At 40.6% G+C, this 23154-nt stretch overlaps 1 protein-coding gene across 1 annotated transcript in view; it reads left to right on the top strand.

The window, feature by feature from the left end:
• The window catches only part of ST8SIA1 (ST8 alpha-N-acetyl-neuraminide alpha-2,8-sialyltransferase 1), a 128909-nt gene that overhangs the window by 47059 nt on the left and 58696 nt on the right, over nucleotides 1–23154 (top strand). Inside the window, exon 3 of the mRNA XM_051639434.1 lies at nucleotides 21741–21850. Coding sequence (XP_051495394.1) covers nucleotides 21741–21850 — 110 coding nt within the window. The remainder of the gene's footprint in view (nucleotides 1–21740; nucleotides 21851–23154) is intronic.

The following is a 23154-nucleotide window of genomic DNA, read 5'->3' as shown; positions in this document are numbered from 1 at the left end:
GGAAATGAGGAAGAAACTGTGCTGCAAAACAGGTCAAGTGAAGCCTGCTTATGCCAAAGTCAATAGCAGTGTTCCAGTTGACTTCAGCATGGCAACAGTACTCTCTTGCTGAGTACAGCTCTGCTAGGGACACATACATTTGTTTTTGTGGCTTTTTCCTGGTTAACAAATAATGACTTTTCCATTTCTCAGCCTCTATAAGCCTTTGTTTTCATGCAATGAAAGAGTGGTTTATCATCTTCATCTAGTCTGACTGAAAAATACTTGTTTATACCCCTTAAGACAGACACTGAGTGAAAAGGCAGGGCAAATCTGAAACAACCACTCAGATGAGTGAAAAAGGAGCCTTTTGTCACTTCTCTTCCTTGTCCTATCCCAACTGACAACATCCTTTCTGCTGTTCGTGCCAGTAAGCAGGGAATCATCCCTCACTTGATGCTTTGCTGAGTCCTCAGAAGCAGGCTATGTGCAAGTCTTGCAGAATCTTTGCACATTTTTCTCCTTCTCCATCTCTCTCGATGAGCCAATCTTACTTTAAGACAGTATCTTTTGCAAGGCAAAGGCAACCCTTTTTTTTTTTTTGTGTTATTGTGCACTGCCAGGAACCATGGAGTCTGCAGCTGCGTACGAGAATGGTGCATGCAAAGATGTGCATAATGGTCAACAACAGCCTATTAAAGTGAGGTCATCCATAGGTTTTTTTGCCTTTTTTTCTTCATTTTCTTCATTTTTGGCAAGTGACCCAAAGAAAGATGTGCAGTCACTGGCATCCTAGTTTCCTGATGCAGTAGTGGTTATGTTATTTTCTGCAGCTTTTTCTTGAGAGAGGATCAGATACTGGCCTCTTCAGGTATGAATTTACCACAGATTGTCATCAGGATGCCTGGATTGTCCCTGAGTGTGGGGATTTTGAAACTGAGTGTCTGGTGAGAGATGAGGAAGTTGTAAGGAGCACCTACATTGTGGTAATGAGTAGTGGTGGTTTCTCTTTAAAGCTTGCTATCTGGTCCCACTGGGCACTTGTAAGGCTGAGTACTTTTCTAAAATGTGCTGTTATGCCAAGCCTACAAAATATATAACTTTTCCAGTGAAGATCAGAAACTTGGTTTTTGTGATTTCAAAGAGTCTTCTCTCATCAGAGATCAAAAACATGGAGGCAAAGATAGAAAGTGTTTGGGGTGGTTCTATGCCAATGTAAATTAGGTTCCTACTGCTAGCTTTGTTGCTAGCATTTTGATCCTGCAAGGAGCATAGCTGTAGAACTCCTCATTCACACTAATTAGGTATTCAAGAGATAATATCTGTTTTTATTCTTTTAAACATAAGCTTTCTGCACTTCTTTCCATTTTTCCAAGCACTCTGAAGTTCGATATGCCATTTACCTCCATCCAGTATTACTCTTGCTAACCACGTAAACTTGATTTTCACACTGATTTGGTTTGTACAATGCATGTTAGTAACTATGTCCCTGTTATCCTTCCTCTTTTCTTTCCCTTGCTTCTGAGTATTGCTGGATCTGCACTTTTTTTATAACTTTCACTTTATTCTCTTTGCCAGTTTTAATTGCGGGTGATACTTGTCTAGGGTAAGGTAACCTGGAAGACCATCTTGACCTGGCAGGGGCTTCATGCAGTGGCTGCTGATGACTCAGGTTTGGTGGTTCCAGCAAAGTGCTGAGGGCAGCTGGAGTGAAGGGGACTTAGTGTAACACCCTTTCTGTGACTGTAGCTCTATCAATTAATTTAACTTGCATATATTTATAGAAATGTGAACTTGTAAAAATGACATCTTGTTGCTCAACAGAGCTCCCATCTTTCATATCTCCAAGGTTTTTCTTCCCACTGATGAAAGCAAGTTTTCATTCCGTCAGAGCACATTCAGCTACAGAAAAGCAAGTTGGATTGTATGTTGCCTTGCTTCTAACTAGCATTGGCAGCTTAATAGGGTTTTTAATCTTATATTTGTCAAGTGTTAAGATGTTACGTAACTCTGTTACCTTGCTTCTCCGTGGAGCTGACAATGTACAAGACAGATCAAAATCAAAGCTGCTTTTCTAGGAGACCTTACAGAGGTCTTGGTTTCAGAAATTGCATATTCTCATAATAGGTACTTTCTCTTTAAGTCTGTAAGAGCAAAACTCCAGCTTGTCACTTGAGATGGGATCTTTTCATGCCTAAGCTGAAATTTGAACTGGTGTCTGATTGACAGGGGGAAAAATGGAAAGCCACCATAAAGATACCTTTTGTGTGATAGCAGCATCAATTTTGATAATGTAGAAGTAAGCTGAACTAGTATGTACACTATAGTATAGATGAATTTGTGGTTAATCCTATTACAGGTAAGAGGGTGAGAGTAAATAAGTATTTTTCAAATCTCACTCATTCCATTGTGCTTTTGTCTTGGCTCTTGTCAAAGACACCCACTATCTACAGCATCCCTTTGGATACAGGAGATCTTTGCTGTCTTCCCTGCTACATGGCACAAAGCAAGTTACCCCCAGACGTGAGAAGCTGAACCTTAGGTTTAACTCTGTTCTGAGAGGGCCTAATTAACAATTTCTTAATGTCCAAGTAATGCAGCCCATCTTTTTCCTGGGTTCCAGCCCAAGCACTCTGTACTGAGCTATTGCTGACAGCTCCCCAGTCTGTTGCTTCAGCTATCCTGCTTTCCTCACCACTTTTTTGTCTGCGGCTCTGACATTAGTCTCCAGCTCTCCCCACCTGCTGCTGCTAGTTTTCAATCTTTATTAGTGTCTCTTTTAGTTAGCCTTTTAATCACAGTTAGGGGGTCAATTGACTGCCCATTAATGCTTTCTGGGCTGCTGTCATGTTGCATGGAGTTCATGCAGCTTATCATAGACCTTGGAGACAGAGAGTCATGGCAGTGAGAAAGTCAAGGAGTTTGAATCTTATGCAGCAGTGTAACTCTTTTGGATTCTCTTGCTTTATCCTGCTGTGGGGAATTGAGTCCTGTATAATGATGAGGCAACCCCCTTCCATGTAAGTGCTACTCCATTAGTCCTATACTGGGGTAATTTGCACGCCTGGAGTGATATTCAAAGTGTACTAGAAATGAATTACAGGTTTTCATGGCCATTTTTTCAACTGTAAAGTGATTCGTTCATGATTGGTGTCAGATGAGGGTTGCAGTTGTTTTGCTATTGCCTATTCCTTTGTTGTGTAGATGTCTTTTTTTTTCCCCTGTAGTAATACTGTGTACTAATGTTCTCCTGTTACTCTGATAGCCTTGTCATGGCTTTGAAGGTATAAGAACACGTATAAAAGAAACTTTGCAAGGAGAGGTAGTATTTTTTTATTAAAGCAAGATAAGCTTAGCTCTTGCAAGGCACTCTTTCTCTGCAGACCCCCACAGAACAGATTTTACTATTGTTCTGTTTTATGGATGGGGAAAAAAGCAGTTACCTCAGATGATTAGTAGAACCTAGAGCAGAACTCCAGTTTAATGAAGATATATGATATAGGTTATATGTTTGGTTTGCCACATCCTATGGAAATCATGCACAATTCTTAGAGACCATTAATGCTTATATGAGGTTTGGTACATTCTGTGTTTGCTTGATCTAAGTCACTGAGCTTCCAGTCTCGTCCAGTGGTAACTCAGTGGTAAAAGTAGACTTCAGAAGGGTCACTGGCCTGAAAATTTTATTTTTTTCCCTTTCAGATTGGTGGAATTTAAGCTAATCTCCTATACTTGCTGCACTAGCACCTGAAGTTTAACTGGCTAGTTGAGGACTACACATGCAGTCAGGAGTTTTGAATACCTGGGGTTTACCTAACTTCAGCTGAATTATGGTTTTCTTTAATCCTCCATAATTAGAATATTTTTGCTGAATTTCCTGCAGTAGAAAGTTCTCTATTATGGCATTTTTCAAATGTTTTTCTTGCATGCCTGAACATGCAGTATCCTCTCTTGTTAGACCTCTCCCCAGCCCATTATTTAAGAGTGTAGGCACACTATAATTTTATTTCTTTTGCTCTCTGCACTTGTTTCTGTGTGGGTTTTTTGATCCTTTTAGATCACAAAACTACACCAATTCCATTTTCAATTAGCATGTTGTGATGGCATTTGTCTGTGGCATTTTTAAGTGAATTTGATAGTATTTTAATGCTATACAGATCAGATTTTAGGAAACCACATAGAATTATTTCGTAAAATATCTCCTTAGCAGGTCAGGTGTGGCTCATTTTTGAAATCTCCTCAAAACCTGAGTAAATAGAATTTAGGATATGCAGCATTTTGAATTTGACAGGAATCCTAATCAGTCACTTAACAGCCCTTTTACCTGTAACTTTAAGAAGTTTCTTCCATCTTCTGGCAAATAGGTTGACATCCCACTTACTGTTATACTTTCAAGAAAGCTAAATACAGTATAACTTGCAAAAATATGACAGGTTTGTGTGTGGCTTTGATGAGTAGCCTTTCTGCCAGAATACATGAGATTTCTCTTTCAAAAAACCATTTTCTCTGAAATGATGCTTTCCGGGTCTTTTTAATCTCACTAACATATGCCTGGCTACCATTTATTGGCAGTGCACTCCAAACTTCTGTCAGAAGGAACAAATTTAAAAACCACGGTTTTTTACTCTAAAATTTGTCTTTGGATTGCCGTATCTTTATGTTTTGCCTTCAACAGATGTCTAGCTACGTAGTTGAGGGAGAAATAAACTGTCTCTGCAAAAATGATGAGCAGAGTAAAAAGGTTTTTTTGCTGTGGTGATGTGTTAAGAGCAATTGACACTGTGCATTGATATTCTTCCCACTCCTTTAGGACTTGTCGAGAATTATTTGTGATAGTTCCATGGGGAATAGGAACTTTAATTTGAGGGAAGGAACAAAATAGATCAGTTAAGATAGAGGCTGTATTGCAGCCTCTAAGTTCTGTGGGGTTTGGAATTCCCACTGTGGGTGCTTGGAGTGTCATGGAAAGGCTGCTTGCAGATCAGATCCCAAGCATATGTATGGTGATGATTATTATTCCATTGGCTACACTTAACATCTTTCTTCAGATGCTTCAAGATCTGCAGGTGCAAAGTGCTCTGTGCCTTTTTCTCCAGCACAGTGGGCTTCAAGGCAGCAGGAACCTTTATGACCCAGCCTGACCTGCCAACCAGCTCAAGCTGTAGGGTTGCATCTGCTGATTTCTCAGTCTAGTAGAGTATTGGCGCTTCAGCTGCAGCGTGTTAGTGCTACTAGGCTGCAGTTACTGGGCTACAGCACAGTTACTGCTTCTGGATACTAATACTCTTTATAATACAGCATTTACCTCACCACAGTAGTGAGTTTCAGTAACTCCTTGTTGCCTTCAGAAGTCTAGATCTTATTTCCACCATCCCTTACAGTATAAATGTGGGAATAGTACAGCTGACCTTATCTGTCAGACTGTGCAATACCAGAATAATTCAGGTTGGAAAAGACCTTTTAGATCGTTGAGTCCAACCATTAGCCTAACTCAATTGAGTCCAGTGCTAAACCATGTCCCTAAGTACCACATCTGCGTGTCTTTTAAACACCTCCAGGGATGGTGATTCAACTACCACCCTGGGCAGCCTATTCCACTGTTTAATTGCTCTTTCAGTGGAGAAGTTTCTTCTAATATCCAACCTAAACCTCCGCTGGTGCAACTTGAGGCTGTTTCCTCTTGTCCTGTGCTTGTTACTAGGGAGAAGAGACCAACCATCACCTTGCTGCAACCTCCTTTCAGATAGCACAGGGGGAGACCTCACCAACTCTGACAGTAACCAGCAGCCTTTACTGAACATCAGTTTTCTCATGAGACTTTTTGGTACCTCGGGAGACTCTAGCAAGAATCAAAGCAGAAATGAAATATACCACACATCCTCACAGATTACAATCAGAATACTGAGGAATGATAGCGATTATGCTAAATTTGAAAAGCACTGTTGAAAAATATTGATTTTATGGAGAAAGTATTTTAATTTCTACCCCCACAGCTGCTTGGGCTGTTGATTGAGCTTCTTTGCTTTTGTGCTTTAGATTCTTTAGAGCACTTCTCTGGCTGTGCAAATGGATATAAATTACATCAGTGTTTAGAGAAAATGATAGTGGGAATCTCTTGGGCGTATGATCAGCTGTGTAGGATATTACGTCATCTGCTGGGTCAACAATGAGAGCCTGCTCTTCTGTTACGTTTATTGCAAAATCATTGCAATATTTTTTTCATTCATTTATGAAGCTTATTGTTTTAGCTTGATTCATCGTAATTTTCCCTTTCTAATGTGTATTCCCATCCATTACAGTCTATAACTGCATGTTTGTTGTTATGCTCTCATTTTATAGGTATGCATATGTGATAAATACAAATATAAAATTACATCATTCAGCATTTTGGCAGTAACTGACAATCCTGTATATACCAGTGAAATCTCTGTTGAAAGCTTTCCATGTTACAGCTTGAAATTTCTCCATATGTACACGTTTCTGGTTAGAAATTACGGATTATTTTTTTTCTGACTAATTGCATTTGAGGTCTGTCCTTCAATTCAACCAGATCTACAGGCCTGAGCCCAAACCTAAGCTAGATTTATTTTCCTTTCTGTCTGTCTTTGTTTTGGAACACTTATTTGTGCATGGCAGCAGAGAGAAATACCAAGTGCCACCTGCCTGAAATCTTGCATCCCACAATGTGATGCTCTTGAAAAGGGTATCTCTTCACTTTTTACTGACCCACTGTAAAACTGTGGAGGTATTCCCTGGACCACTCAGTGGGAAGAGGCAGAGAAGTGCTTGTGGAGAAGCTAACTGTACCACGAGGTATTGGATGGAACTGTGTGGTGTTAGTGAAAGGTTTCCGGAGGTGAAGCTGCAGCCCTGGGTGGCACAACATTTCATGGGGTTTCTCTGGATGTGACACTGTGGTGGGAATCACACTGCAGCTTCTCTCTCTCTCTTTTACAACCCATGTGCTCATCAGGCAAGTGCACTTGGGATAAAAAGTCCTAAAGCAGGAGAAAACATCTAACATGTATAGTGAGGGCACCATAGTAGGGGAATATAACACTGGGAATGAGTCTCATGCATAATATCTGAGGCTTGAGAGGTCTCACTCAACCCCTGGGTGATGTGGCAGAGCATGGTTCCTAGAGTGAAGCACATGGGTTCTGTTATGGGATGAGGTCTCAGGGTATGCAGCTCGTAGCTCTGTGTAGGATCCTGTTACTTAACAATTACTACAAGTTCAGTGGAGCTGTGGCATGTCTATGATGTAGTGAATTTGGATGTCTGAATTTTAAGTAGGAGTGGGAGAGGTGATTTAAACAAAATACTGTAGCCTGTTGACCCATAACTTTTCCAAACTCAATGTGAAAGACTTGCCCGTTTTGAATTTTGATGTAGAATCATTGCTGATTTATCTTTAGCATAGTGTTGTAAAACTACCTCCTCTTCACTGCAATATTTGGAGTGCAGTATCTGCCAGTCAGTTGTATCTTCAAGTATCCTCACCATTCTTAATGAAACCATAGTGACAGTGTTCACTGCTTAAATGGAAGCTTTGCAACTAGACTTTATTGTGAATAAAACATGCAGGCTGTTAATTCCTTAATGTCCATAAGCTTTTCAGCTGAATCTTGTTTTAATTTGTGAATGATTATTAATTTTGCAGCCTTCCAAGATTTTAATGCAAAAACTCAGTGAAGCTCAGTAGTTTTGGTAAGGTTTTACTTTGGGATTTAACTCTGAAATTAATCAATGTAATTTTGAAAGGAAAGAAGATACTACATGTGTGAACTTCTGTATAGTAAAATTGAAGGTCTTCAAATTTACAGGCATTTCTACAGGTTATCTCTACTCTAGCCTTTAACAAAGATGACATCCCAATTGATCTTATTTCATACCAAACAAGTGTTATTAATTTGGCGACAAGCATAGTTGGTAACAGAGGTAGAGTTTTTGACAAGTGGTCGCACAAGAGCCCTGTGACTGTTACAACAACCATTGTGGATGTGGTCACAGGACGCTGGTGCCACCACCTGTAGCACAGCCTCCATGCCCAGGTGCTTTTCTGTGTTTGCCTATGATGTTTTGCCAAATAGCTTCCTTCTGCAGGTGGGCATGCAAAGAAGTCCTGGTACAGTTAAACTAACCACGGTTTTTGACTGTATACCTTGGAGAAGTACCAGACAGATAAGCTTTATTATGTATGTTTTACATATCCTAGACCAACCTGCCTGTGTTGGTGGTAGAAAGAATGGAGGTTAACACACAAAGCATGTCATGCATTGCTAAAGCAAAGGAGAAGCTGAGTAAAAGAAAAAAAGGTGAGAAAATGTGGGCTATTGCCATCCACATTTATTCTCAGCAAAGAGAGTACAGATCTATGTTGAGGGGCATGAAAATGTAATTAAGAGTAGGAGAGAGACTCTGTTAAAAAGAATCTATTAAATCTACTTGTTCTCTGCGTATTCTGAAGTCATTACACTTATTAACTGGTAAAAAGCAGAGTTTTGCTGTTAACTTTGTCATTACAGTGGAATGATCTAATATCTTTTGTTTCCAGGTATCATGAATGGCCTTGCCAGGAGACAAACACAAAAATGAAAAGTCTAAGTGGTCTACTTGTGTTCTCTTTCTGTGCAGAATGTTTACTGAAGGTGGTAAAAATACAAAAAGAGAAAAGAACCTAATCTGACTTTATAATCACAGGTCATACTTTGAGAGATAATATCCATAGGGGAAAAAAAAACCCAACATCTTTTATATTTGAAGTGTGACATTTTTTTTAGCTGGATACTATTGTGAAAGAATATAGCATACAGTATTCACAATGTCATTTTACAATATATTTTTTCTAAGTCTGCCCTTTAAAGGCTATCCAGACATGAGTGGAGAGCAACACCACTTGAATCTCTCTCTTTAATTGACTGTCTGAGAGAGCTCTAAAAATAAATTCAGAGATATGGTGGCAAGATGAAACTGGAGGACACAGTTAGTTACATGTCTTATCAAAAGCCTGCAAACAGCCTGTGCTGTCTTTTGCCATGAGATTCCTCATGTGAATAAAGAAAACTAAAGGAAAAGTTAGAGGATTAAGTTTGGAGGGTATCAAAATCCAGACAAGTCAGTTTTGAAAAGGTGGAGGATGATGGCAGTTTTTGTATGACTTCTGTCTTTGTAGAAGGATGAAAAACAGTACAAAAAGTGGCAGAGTGACATGGTTTTCTTAGCCAGAGAAACAAGTCTGGCAAGGATATGTGTTTAAAAATGCTGTATGGAAGCTGCAATTGTCAGTCATGTTTGAATATTAGCATTAGGTGCTAGGAAGTACTTGAGAGTGGGTTCCTCATGAGGCTGCTAATTAATGCACTGTCGTGCCTATTGGGCACCCAGATGTTCTCAACTGCTGAACTCCAAGTCCTTTGTTTTTTTTACCCCTGTCCTTGTCTAAGTCACAAATGTTTCCTGTTATGAAATTTCTGTCCCCAGCCTAGTGTTTGAAAGGGGTTGAAGCAGGCCCCAAAAACTAACCAGAGGGAAAGACCTTCAGACCTTGAGAAGCTTGCTGATCTGTAGGGAATAATCAGTCCAGTGCATTCTTGTTATGTTTATAGCTTCCTACTGAGTGAGTCATCTTTACTCTTTAGTTCACCCTGGACTTGCTTTTGGTTTTAGAATAGCTTTCAGTGAAAAATAAAGTTAGTTTTATTCTAATAGAAAGGTGGAAAACTATTCATCAGTCTGACAATATTATTATTTTTTTCTGTTTTGTAAAAAGAGGTCTTAAGGGCTGCTGTGATTTCTGTTGTGTTTTGTTCAACTGGCAGAAGAGAATTGCAGCATATTAAAACTTTTGCTAAGCTGCAACTTGAGATGGGACAGCACATCGTTGTTTTAATTCCTTCATTCAGTGAGTGAATGCAATTATACCTCTAAGAGAGTTGTTTGGGGTTTTTTTTGTGACCAAATGGAATGCAGAGTGGGCATCAACAACATCCATGGGCAACCCATTCCAGCTCCTCACCACCCTTCTAGTGAAGAATTTCTTCCTAACATCTAACCTAAATCTCCCCTCCCTCAGTTTAAAACCATTACCCTTTGTCCTATCACTATCTTCTCTGGTGAAAAGCCCCTTCCAACCTTAATGATTCTGTGATTCTATGAATGACACAAACAAGATGTGCTGAACAAGGGCCAGCGAGAACACAGGGGTAGTATTGGTTCAGAGTAACAGGACAATCCAAGGCATGAAGAAGCTGAAGTGCTTCTCCAAGTGAAATCCAGACCCAAAGGCTAGCACTAGCCATGACCTACAGTGGAATGATTGTGGTGGGTACTTGGGCCGTTCCCTGTGGGCTGACAGCTGCCATGAGGCCTGTGGCAGCTCCGGGGCGGGGATGCGGGGCAGGGGAGGGAGGCGGCTGGGGGCAGCTCCAGGGAGGGGATGCGGGGCAGGGGAGGGAGGCTGGGGGCAGCTCCGGGGCGGGGATGCGGGGCAGGGGAGGGAGGCGGCTGGGGGCAGCTCCGGGGAGGGGATGCGGGGCAGGGGAGGGAGGCGGCTGGGGGCAGCTCCGGGGAGGGGATGCGGGGCAGGGGAGGGAGGCGGCTGGGGGCAGCTCCGGGGAGGGGATGCGGGGCGGGGGAGGGAGGCTGGGGGCAGCTCGGGGGAGGGGGTGCGGGGCAGGGGAGGGAGGCTGGGGGCAGCTCCGGGGAGGGGATGCGGGGCGGGGCGGCGCGGGGGCCGGGAGCGGCGGCGCGGAGCGGAGCTGTCCGGGGTGCTGACCCGCCGGCAGCGGCGCGGCCCGGCTGGGCCCGAGCTGGTGCTGTCGTGGAAAGGATGGAACAGGTTAAAGACTGATGCGGGGACACTGAGAAACAGGATATATTGGCTAATTTTCACGGGTGGCCCTACCTGGAGCAGGAATCTCGAGAGGATTACCTGAATCGTATGATGCTAAAGCCGAGGGAAGCACCAAGATGGTGAAAAAAAGACATGTCTTTGTGTGAAATGAGTTTTGTTCTGTATTGCCTTTCAGTAGACTTGTATTTGCCTCTGTCTGCACAATCTACTTGGACTTCCAATTTTCAGATTCTGATGTGTACACTGCACTCCTGAGACTCCAGTCTGAGGTTGGGTTTGGTCCCTGAAGCCTAGCATTCCTGTTTTGTTGTGCCCCCACTAGAGAAGCAAGTCCTAAATGTACTTCTGTGTAGGCTTACAAGAAATGACACTTTCTGATTGCTTTTTGGGGAACCTACACCCTTTATAATGAAATGACACTTCCCCATTATAGTCTTACATTGCCAAGTGTTTTATTAGCAGTAGAGAAGCAGTTGTTATTTATTTAACTCAGTTTATGATAAGTTATTCAAACAAGTTCATTAATTACTCTCATGTCTCTGTGTGAAAATACAATTTAAGGAGTTTTGTTTTCACTACTGGAAAAAATAAAATAGTTTATGGAAACTAAATTGATTCTGTAATTGTAATACCTTTTCCCCTCTGCCTCCACGGACTTCTAAACTTCTGGTTTTATAACCTTTAGACATGACATTATTTGTATTTTATTTTTTTCTTTGCAAACTATGACTTGCTTTTCAACTCTTATGTTCAGCTTTTCTTGTGTTGTTAGTTATATGAGCCAACTCAGTGCCATCTGGGTTTGTGGATGAAGGAAAGGCTAAAGATGTAAGTAGTGCATTTAAATGAACCCACTGTATCTGTAAGATGATATTACATTTTGGATTTTTTTATGTTTCTGAGCAGCTCAATATCATAAGGCTTTTTCATCTACTGGGGATGAGAGGGAATTGTTTGGTTTTTTACCAAAAGAAAGATCCGTCAATAAATCTGCATCTGTTCTATTAAATTTGGAATTTCAAAGTCTAAAATTAATCTTAAAATAAATAGAGATTCCCTCCTTATAGGGAAAGCTTTCTTAAGAGGCTTAATTTTTGATTGAGAGAGAAGAAAAAAACAACTCTGCTAGTATTAAAGAAAGTCAGCAGTGCTTCCATGCTGCTAGAAACCAATCTCAGTGTTTAAATGCCACTCAAGTTCTAATGGCAAATTTCCTAGAGAGATCAGTCCTTGCTAGTTGTCTTTGATGGGTTTTTAACAAGCGATTCTCAATAGATGTCATTAATTCATCTGAACTATTTAGAGGTAAAGCAAAGGTAAGAAGCATTCTTTTGTTAGTGGATCTTTTCATTTTAGAAGCCCATTGTTTGAAATACTAGCTAAATGGAAGTGTATTGCTTTTAAGATAGCCTAAAAAACCAAAAGCCAAAGCTTTAAACTTTGGTGTCTATCACATGATAACTGAATCTGTATTTTTGTGCCTGTGTAAGCTGATTGATTTCCTTTGCTGCAGCTTCTTATTCATATCAGAGGGATCAGAGGGCCCTCAGCTATTCAGAGTAATCCCTTTGTTTAAGTGTTATTGTCTGTGATACAAGTAATATTGGAAGCCTTTTGTATTTTTTATGAGCTGAAAATAACCTTATTTATTGCATATACTGTGTGCTACTAATAAGATTTTAGAGAACTTCATGTTTCTGTAGCTGGCTGAGCTTTTCAGTAAATCAAACACATACGTGCCGAGGGGTCTCCTGACACCTTCTTGACTCCTCCTCCTCTTCCTCCATGCTGTCTTTCCTGCCCCCACTCATGTTCAATTCAAACTGTTTTTGCATTTCACAATTCTTTATATTCTGCTCATGCGATTGTAGGAACATTGATCATGCATCAGTTCTGCAGGGTTAGGATTGATCTTAAAATGCTTAGGAGCTATGTGTTTGATTGCGGATTGGTCCTGGCACATCCATGAAACTGTGTTGAGAAATCCTTTATAAAGCTGGGAAAATGAGTGAGGAGTACCCCTTACTCAACAGTAGTTGGTCTTGCAAAATTTCTGAATATTTTCCTATCTTTCCTGACTGTGTGCTGTCCCATCCTCTCACAAGAGATTAATTCAACATGAACATTCATTTTCTGCATATACTTACCCCGGGCATATGGAAGCAGATACCCTCCAAATTTCCTTACTCTGTTTTGGTTGCATCTTCTTGCTGTTGCTTTAACAAAAACTTTTGTGCATAGAGGTTGAAGTATGTCCCCATCTACAGTAACTTCCTCAGCTAGGAAATTGTGCCCTGCAATGCAGGAGGTTAATTTAAAAGTTTATATTGCATTTTCCCAGGCCTGCAGAATAAATTGTTAAACTCATAAAATAGTAACTACTCCTGTTTAATAGACATTCATGGCATTAAAAAGTAGTGTTTCCCCCTGAAGTGATTATTTGTGCTTACCCTTGTTTCCATGAAGCATCCAGTCAAAATTCAAAAATGTTTCAATGTCCTTTGTTTTACATAAGCTTAGGGAAAACAGAAAACGTGGGGGATGGGCAAACTGTTCAAAAGCAGCATCTGAAAGTTAGGTCTCAATGCCCAAAAGACACAGGGTTGCTGCTAAGCATTCAGCATAGTACAATATTAAATAAACACTGGAATACCTGGTGTGCCTGAATGTCTTTCTGCCACCAGGTGCCAGTGAACTGGGAAGTGAATTGCTGCCTGGGGTGTAAATGCTGTACAGTGCAAGCATAGAAGTCTGCATCAGTTGACATCTAAGTGGCAGGGTGTTGTGTACCTGCCTCTGGAGGTGCTGGCAAAGCAGAGCAGGGCTGAGAGTCTCACACACAAGGGATGGGGTTTTCCTCAAAGCTCATTACTGCATCTAGTGATGTGAGGTGGTCAAGTTACAAGGAAGAATTTGCTGAGTGTTTCCGTGGCTGTGGGCAGAGTTTAGTGATATGACTTATGAATCAAAGTTTATCCTTGTTACCACAAAGGATGAAAAAAAAAAAAAATTAAAAAAAATCAAGTGTATGAGAAGGTATTTAGGGAAGCCAACATAGGCAGTTATTTACAAGTTCTAGTTGAACAGTTTTTCAAGGAATTTGTACATTATTTTTTCATTTTGTACGGTTTACATGGGACTGAGTTCCTCCGTGGAACATCTAAATGCAGCTATTTGGAAGGAAACTTAAGTCCTTATGAGGCTTCTCAATTCAGGGAATGGTAGAAGTCATGACATCTTTCAGAGGAAGGGACATCCTCCTCACTCCCAGTAGGCTAAGTTCCTTTTTCTGAGTAATCGTGGACTAGTATTTCCTTGTTCTCATTTTTAACCCAAAGTTTGGAGTTCTAGAACATTTCAGGCCATAAACTTTGGGTCCAGACATCGTCCAGAGCTTTGGAATTTCCCACCCATTATCATGTCCATTTCTCACAAGTCACATAAATTTGAAGAGCATTCATTGTTTAAAATACTCTTTATGGTATACCATCAAGAATCTGTTCTCTAAAATAAATTGTTATACTCTGCAAATGTATTTTTTTTTTTTCCTAATTGCTATACTGTGCTATCCTGGCTGTTCAAAGGCTGATTCCATTGAATTAAATGCCACAGCAGCAATCTGAAACGTCGTTTTAATTCACAGCAAGTACTCACTTGCAGTGACTTCATGCTGGGTGGAAAGTGATTAGAGAGCACACATCTCAAAGTTCCTATTGAAAGTAGAGCTTGAACTAAAAGTTGACTGCCAGCTAGTTACTGGTACTCCATGTTTTTTTGTGAATATGCAGGTATGTTGCAAAGCCTTCTCTCTTTTGTGTGTGGTTGCTTTGCAGATAGTAGCCTGTGTGTCCTCTTGGATATAAGAGGGTTTCCTGCAGCTGCAGAGTGATGTGTACAGTCTCCTAAGTGGTCTTTTGCAGTCCCGTGTACCCATTTTAAGTATTTCATAAGATATTAATCTCATGAAAAATAATACTGCCTGAAGTACATATCTGTGATGAGCACAAAGTATACATGAGCTTGAATGCTTAATTCCACTTCAATCCTTGACAAGGCATGCTTGTGTGCTGCTACAGAGAAGCTTGCCCCAGCTGGACCACTTCTTTGTTTATGAGCAATGAGCTCCAGGTTTGAAGATTTGTTAGTTAGCTGTGCCTCTGTGGAGCATGGAAACTACTAAAAAAAATAAAAATAAAAATAAAGAAACTACAGAAGGGAGCTGAAGGTTCCTTTTAAGATCTGTTTCTTATCTCCTACAGGGATTTTATAGTCACTTACGCAGTTTCTTCCTGTAATAATTGCTTTGTAACCAAATATTGGGGTTTGGCCGTATCTGAGTCCAGAATTTGAAAAACCGTGCTTGGCTTATTTTATTCATAATTATCATACATAAAAAGGACAGTTTCCTGCATACCTGGGATCAGTCTGGCAGGGGCTCTATTCTGATCATAGAATCATAGAATTGTTAAGGTTGGAAGGGATCTTAAAGATGATCAGGTTCCCACCGCCCTGCTATGAGCAGGGACACCTCACACCAAGCTGCACAAGGCCTCATCCAACTCAGCCTTAAACACCTCCAGGTGAAGGGCTTCCACAAACTTCCTGGGCAACCTAGTCCAGCACCTTAATACCCTCATGGTGAAGAATTTCTTCCTGAATTTCTAACCTCAATCTCCCCTCTTCGAGTTTAAAACCATTACCCCTTGTCCTATCACTGCCCTCTGGTGAAATCTGATTCTGTTCCACAAAATGACCCTTGAGTATCCTTATTTCTCTCCCTCTGCTTTGTGACAGCATTACCTTAGAGGCAAGATTTTTGACTTGTTTCTTGCTTAGCATTTCACACATTATTTCATGATAGTGTAATATAGCGAATTTTGTGGAAGTTGTATCTAACACATGCATTTAGCAAGTCTCAGTGGAACACAGATTATGATTTTGACAGATTTTGCACATGCAAAATTCAGCTTTCAACTGTTCCACTAATGTGCTTTTGTATTACAGCTTTGCATGAACACAAAACAGTTTAGGAATCAAAAGGCATTCAGGAAATCTGCCAGTAATGCATCGCTGTGATTTCTTAATATGTTAAAATGCACGCATCTTCTAGCCCACAACATTTGCTCAAGATATATCACGTGGAAAAACTTTTCTCTTTCCAGTACTCACACGCAGACATTTTCATTCTGATCCATGTTTCTTCTGCCTCTCTAGGCAAAAATGAGATCTAAATTATTGTTAATGTTTTAAATGCATTTCAAACTTTATGCAGTTATTTCAGTCATTAGCTACAAACAGAAAGACCAGGCTGATAATAGAAGGAAGAAAAAGCCTGAAGTTATGATTTAATACTTACAAGACCTTTTAGATAACAAGGCACCCCATTTTAAAGGTAAGCTTCTTGGGAAGGAAAAAAAAAAAAAGTCCATCTTTTATTTTTCAAAATTTTCAGTTTTCACCAAGATCCCCCACCCCTTATTTTTCAAAACTTTAGGTTTTCACTAAAAAACCCCAAACCCTAACCCTACACATTTTTTTGCGAAACCAGTTATTTTCCTAACAAAACAAAAATTAGTTCTAAAGGACAGAAAGACGAATGTCACTTGCCTCCCTGTGGTGACATAGTGTAGAAGGTGGGCTGAAAAGTCCTCTTTTAGGAGGAGCAGCTGTCATCCTGGGCACTGTGGTGTTCATTACCTTGCTGTCAGTAGTTACCCCTTGCTCTGAGCCCCTGTACCCGGGTCAGGGCAGGGGACTGGAGCAGTTTGGTGGAGAGGAGTGGGTGAAAAGCAGGGAAGCACAGCTACCCTCCACACCTCCCTGTAGAGAATACAATGTCATCCCTGACATTGATGTTCTTTGGAGCCTGTTGCCGTCAAGCTGTCCTGTCTTGACAGCTCTGTAGGAGGAACAAAAGGCCCATCAGACTGAAGATGATTTGTAAACAATGAAGAAGGAGCATTTGCCACCCTGCCATGGTTGGCAGCTTAAAAAACCAACACTGCATTACCTCTGGCTGACACACAGAGGTTATCCTTTAAAATGTCAGTTACTTTCTTATGCAAAGGTTCAAGAAAATGTATTAAGAGCTCTATCTGGCCTCTTGTTAGCTTTCAGAGTTTTGCTGGCTCCTTAGAAAAATCAGTAGAACAATGCCCTTCTCATCAGGATGCTGCCTTCTCAAAAGGGACAATAAAATCCCAGCATCTCTTGCAATTCAAAAAAGCTTATTTAAAACACCATTTTATTCTAATATATATTCTCAGTGTTTTCAATGTTTTTGACATCTTCAGCATGAGATCAGAGGCTGAACACTGTAATTTTTCCTGTTTTCCCAGTTGCTGATTAAAGTCTTTGTCAGGGAGTGGGCAAAAATTAGTGCATTAACAACCTAACAATGAAATCAAAGTGAATTAGAGTAACATTATCGAAAATAAATTATATTTGGTTAGTGCTGCATAATGTTCTTTTAACGGATAAGAATGATTTATTTCTGCTTAGATGAATGATGAAACTAATCAGGGAAATGCTGGATAGATCCTTTGTTAAATTAGTCCCATATTCAATTGGGAGTCTTTGATCTATTGCTTTGTGTGCTTATTTGTCATTGAATTCATGGGAGGGGAGTGTGCAGGTTGTTCTTTCATTTACAGGAACATAAACTTAAAACATCTTCATTGATTATTAGTGGAGTTTCATTGTTTTAAACCAGGGAAAATGAGACAATGGGGCCTTTCCATCTTTGGTTTTGTTTTGGAGATGCCTTTTGAAAACTGCCTTATGGAATCCTTTCTACAATATTTTTTTAAACTCACTTTTAAAGGGATTTTCATCCTTATTTCCCATGTGCAAAATGGTTTCAGTTAACAATATTTTCAAATTCTGTGGTAATAATTGCTCAAAAATGGGAACGAGTTGGTCACTTATTTTTACATTTTCTCTGTTACACTAGATGAACTGATGCATTGCTATTTTTTCTAGTCCACCCACAGGACTCCAGCTGTTCATGAAAATTTTATGAATTAAGAAAGTAACAAATGTGTTGACAAAGAAAGTAACAGTTTCAGGAAGCTACTACTAATGGAAATGCTTTTGTTACAACTTTACAGTCCAAAGCTAGCATTTGTTAGACCCACTTAGAATCCTAAGGAGAAAAACAACTGAGCTTTTTGTGAGCCTTTAGCATAAATGACAGCTGGGTCCCCACACTGTGGCAACGTATGTGCTGTTAACTGCGAGCTGACAATTTGCCTAGCAAAGAATTACACTGTGGGAGGTAAAGAGGGAAAGCATGAGAGGGTTTTTATAAGTCCTGTGAAACATAGTTTGATGGTAATAGAAACCTACAAGCAAATTTGGATGTACTGTGTAGTATTATCTCCAAATAGCGCAGTCACCTTGAAGAAAATTCCCTCTTAGTGAAATTACAAGTAATGCCCAAGTCTGTTTTACAAAAACGGTAAAACCAGTTTAGTTCTGCAGCAAGTTGTAGCATTCTTCTAACTCTTAAACCCCAACATAACATTAAAAAATGTGAAGACAATTTAAAAAAGCTAAAGGCAGATCACCCACACCAAGAAGATAGCACAAGATCACTTGGCATGAGGAAACAAATCATTATGGGAGTCCATCTTTGATGTTTTTAACCCTTAGGGGAAAAAAAAACAAACCAACTCCAGGTTTTCAGGTTTTGATAATGAATTAAATATTAAATTAAACCTTACATCCACAGTGCATACCCTGACAAGCCAGTGGTAGGAGCAGCAAGAGGATGCAGGAAAACATCCTGAAAGCCTAGTAATAGTGTGGAAAGCTAGGAACAAGCTGTGTCATTCAACAATTTTGCTTAACCAGTCTTCACTGCATATTTTGGGCAGCCCAAACGAAGAAATGAGATGATTGCTTATGGAAAGGCACAGAATGAAGCCTGCAGCATTTAAGCTTTGAAGAGCCTCAAAGTGCTTTTGTCTGTGTTGTCTGTCCCGTGAGCATCCTTTGGCTGTGGAGGAGGGGAGCATGCTGTCCACACTGATGTCCATTGCAGTGGGTTGGGTGTGCTGCTGCTAGCTAGATTACAGGATGGTGGTTTCCCAACAATTTCAAAGCCCAGGACCGTCTTCCTTTGAGAGAGGGAAAAGAGAAATGCCTTTTGCAGAGAGTAAAAGGAAACCAAATGTTTTGTTGTCTCCTATGGGCAACATCTGAGTTTAAGACTTGCATGATTTGTGTATGGCCAGACAGTTTTGCTGGACAAACAGGCTCCTGAAATCCCCCTGAAGTCTGAGCAATAATACAGATCTGTGATGTAAATGTTTGAAGAAAAGTCACGTGCAAGATAACAAATGCAGGCTTCTCCCAGCTCATCCTAAGCATTTGCTCTTTGTTGAGCTAAAAGCAGCTGAAATCTCACCAAGCAGCAAGGTCACTTAGGTCTTTACAACCTGCCCCTCCCACCCCCATTACAGTACTGAAACTAGATCTTCTTCATAATGTCGGTAGATAGTGTGTAGGTGTGGTCTTCTGGAAGCTGCATCTGTTGAACATTTTAAGCTACAAGGTGATGTGTAGACTCTGATGTCTGTGCCGTATCTTCATTTTTCAGTACTTTGCACGGGGAAGCAAAAGCTTCAGTGGGCTCTCGTTGGCGTGGTGGCTTTTCACAGAGAACTGTGCTTTACTTCCTATGTCTGTAGAGCAAATGCTTTTCTTCGCAGATTAGGCAGAGGGACAACCACCATTGTGATGTTACCTGCCCTTTCTACTTCCCTTTGACTCCCTCAAATCACCCTGGTAGCCCTGATCTTGTCCTGTTGTTTCTTGGAGTCTCCAAAGGCAAGTGTTTCAAAGCTTCACATGCTTTTGGAAACAAAAGTATGTATGCAAATGACAACTGATATGATCAACGTTGAACATGCCAGGATGCAAGTCATCTCAAGCAATATCAAAGGCTCTTTGCAACTCAGAGAATCTTGAAGCATTTAGTAACTCCTAAATGCTTGTTTTGGGGGGTCTAAAGTCACTCAACATGTACTAAAGCCATGTAATTTATGTGACAGTGTGTCCACTACTCTTAAAAGCAAGAGTTAATGGCGGCTGCCTTTGTGGTTTGTCACAGCCCTGCATTTGTATAACTAGCTCTCTTGGAAGAAGCTTTGATATATCTTAAATAAGAAAGGTACTGTTATTTATAAAACATTTGTCTTCTACGTTTCCTCCTATTCCACTGCTCCACCTCCCCTTACTGAGCGTATGAGCTCTCGCTTGGTCAGAGTCACCTCAAAGATGAGATGTCCTTTGAATGTCAAGATATGCACCTAGTTCAGTAACTGCGTAAACTAAAAAATGTTCTTGAGAAGGCAGACGCAGGATAAGAATAGCTGCATGCCCAGTATTCTTCCAATGTGCTATTCCTGGGTTCCTAGCAGTAGCCAGGCCTCAGGAAACTAGAATTATTTTTCTGCTGTAGCATGTCTTATTTTTCTGCTGTAGCATGTCTTAATCCAGAGTTAGGATGAACAAAAGGCTTTAATGTTTTTCCTTAGAAAGCAGGCTGTGGCTTTACAGTAGCTGAATGAAATCTTATTTTCTGAGGAAATAAGGTAAACAATTAAATATAAGGAGGAAAGGAAGTAAGACATTAGAAGTATGTCCTAACATACACACGGGTTTTGCTGTAATCCTGGGTGTGTTTTCTGGACCATGTACACTGGTGTAATGCCTGGTGAATACCGGATGCAATGTTAGATGTGGCTCTATACATGAAAGTGAATACAAGTGCTGCCAATGTTCTACCTTGTCCTCTTGGAGAGGGGTATTGTTTTGTGATGCTGCATCCTGTCACCATGGCATTTGCATTCTTGGAGGCCTGTGCAGTAACTTTTGTCTCTACTGCAAATTCAGGTTTTGACAGGCATGTAAAAAATAAGTTAAAAATCCCTGCACAATTTTTTGCATGAGGAGAATATCAGCTCTTACATTCTAGACAAATTCCGTTCTTTAACTAAATCACACTGCTTTCAATTCACATCCTTTCACCACTCCTTATTTATTTATTTATTTTCTTTAATATACTGGGCTGCACTGATGCACTGTGTGCTGTTCAAATGGCTGTCCTGACCTCACTAGCAGTGAATGACTTGGGGCTGACAGGAAGATATCTCGCCCATAGTTTTGAGGTCTTCTGGAATGAAGAAGATTATACAGATCCAGTTTATTACTGTGTTTGAGGCGTAAGATAGCATGACGATTTGACCTTGCACTTTAATGCCCTGCTAAGCTGTGACAAGAGCTGCTTAGTTAAAATGGTCCTTTCTAATTTTAATTTATGCTGTGTCTGGCCAGCTGAGTATTTAAGGAGCTGCAGTCAAGCAGCCTATTTTTTCCTAAGGTTTTGGAGCAACCTGTCCCAGCAACAGGAGCTAGAGTGACTTCTGATTCCCAGTGCCTTTCTGTCATCACCCCATTCCCTGGTCCTTCCTTTCTTCCCCAGAGATGCCTTTTGTATATCAGCTCAGGAAGGTCACTTTTTTTTTCTTTCCTTTTTTAATCCTTTTTTCCTCTGGTTGTCTTATTCCCTGTGTCCATGCAGTTTGGCTAGAAGGCTTGCACTAACTGCCTGGCTTGGTCAGCACCTACATAGGGACTTTAGGCAGTTCTTGTTTTGCAGAGATGTTATCTTCTGTCTCATATTTGTTGCATCCTGGTTTGGGGAGTGGGGATAAGACCTGTCCTATGTCTACTTACTGCCTAATTTCTGCACTTTTAATTTCCCCCCCCTAGCTTCTAATTATCCCTTTTCTTTCAGCACTTTGAGCCCTGCCAGCTCCCTGGGCTTTCCAGGAGTGGCTGCTACAAAGATGCATGTGTTCTCTCCTCTGTAAAACTGATCCTTGTTTTGTGTTGCTAGGCTACTCCCTTCCAGCTGCCACTGAAGAAATGCTCCGTGGTGGGAAACGGTGGGATCCTGAAAAAGAGTGGCTGTGGCAAACAAATAGATCAAGCAGATTTTGTCATGCGGTAAGACAGAAACCTCAATGATGCATTGTCACCCCTTCTCTCTGCTAAGTCTTAGACTTTTCAAAGCTATTCAGTTGTGAGTAATCAATTATAACTTGCCCTGTGTATTCCCCCCCCCCGCCTTTGCAAATGCCTTAAACAAGTGATTTGGGTAAAAGTGCAAGGAGAGGCAGAAATGGAGTTTTGACTGGCTTCTGCAAACGTGCGTGCATTGTGGGGGCAATCTGCAGATGGATGGGTTAAGGTTGTGAAAGATTGTGTAGTGTCACAGAGAGGTGCTGAAGAGCATCTTTTCTCTTTAATGATGCAGTGTTAGGCAGAGTCTCATCCTGCAACGTGCCCTGTCCTCTTCAACTCTAAATGCCGTTATATGCAACCCATTGAACTCCAGATAAGCAGGTCCTGATTTATGGGACCTAAGAAATAAGTGGAACAAGCTTATTTCTCTGTTTTTCATCCCTCAAAAGTGATTTCTGGCTGACCTTTCTGAGGAAAGGCCAGACCTCTTTCCTTGATGCAGAATTTTTAGGATTCCTTGCATTTTCTTTCCTCCCAGCCTTCCTGAAGTTATAGGGACCTGTCAGGAGGTATGTTGAACCAGCTACTGCTTTCATGATTGAATTTGGCACATTCTAGTTCTGCATTCTTTAAGGAAGAAAGTCAGAAATTAGTTCCTCCCTGTTAAACATGAACAAGAAAAATACTGTGAGGGAGAAACTAGAGAAATGCTCGCAAAGACATAAGAAGTGGAGTTTCTTTGGGTTTTGAGATGGATGCATAATGAACACCCATTTCCACAAGTCTCTTTATTAGATCCTGATACAGTGTAAAGCCCTACAAATTTGCTGCAAACCAGACAGTGTTACTGTAATTTCTGATTTGCATCTCAAAGACCAAAAATGCCTTTCAACATTAAAGCAAAGAAATGCAACAAACTAAAGGCAAAAGAAAATGTATACTTAGAGCCTTCACAGAAGAAAAGATGGAAGGCACAGAAGGAGAGGGGCAGTGTGCTGATTGCCATTACAGTAAAACTCCTTAGGTGTTCCACAGACTAAATACAAGAAACTGCAGGATATGTTATTACTGTAGTAATATTATGTAGATGCAATAGGAAATTGAAGGGCTGTAGGAGCAATCATTACAGAAGCAATAGAAACTTTCTTTTTAAAAAAAACAAACAACAAAACCAAACAGCAGTTGTATCTTCATCAGAAAAATCCTTTTCTCTCCAGGAAGGATAAAGCAGCCATTATCTGTACAGAACTTATTTTGAATTGGAAATAAGTGATAGGGAAAATCTG

The sequence above is a fragment of the Apus apus genome, chromosome 1, assembly GCF_020740795.1.
Source record: "Apus apus isolate bApuApu2 chromosome 1, bApuApu2.pri.cur, whole genome shotgun sequence".
Taxonomy (NCBI): Eukaryota; Metazoa; Chordata; class Aves; order Apodiformes; family Apodidae; genus Apus; species Apus apus.
Note: the sequence above shows the minus strand (reverse complement) of the source record. Positions and strands in the feature narration are given on the sequence as shown.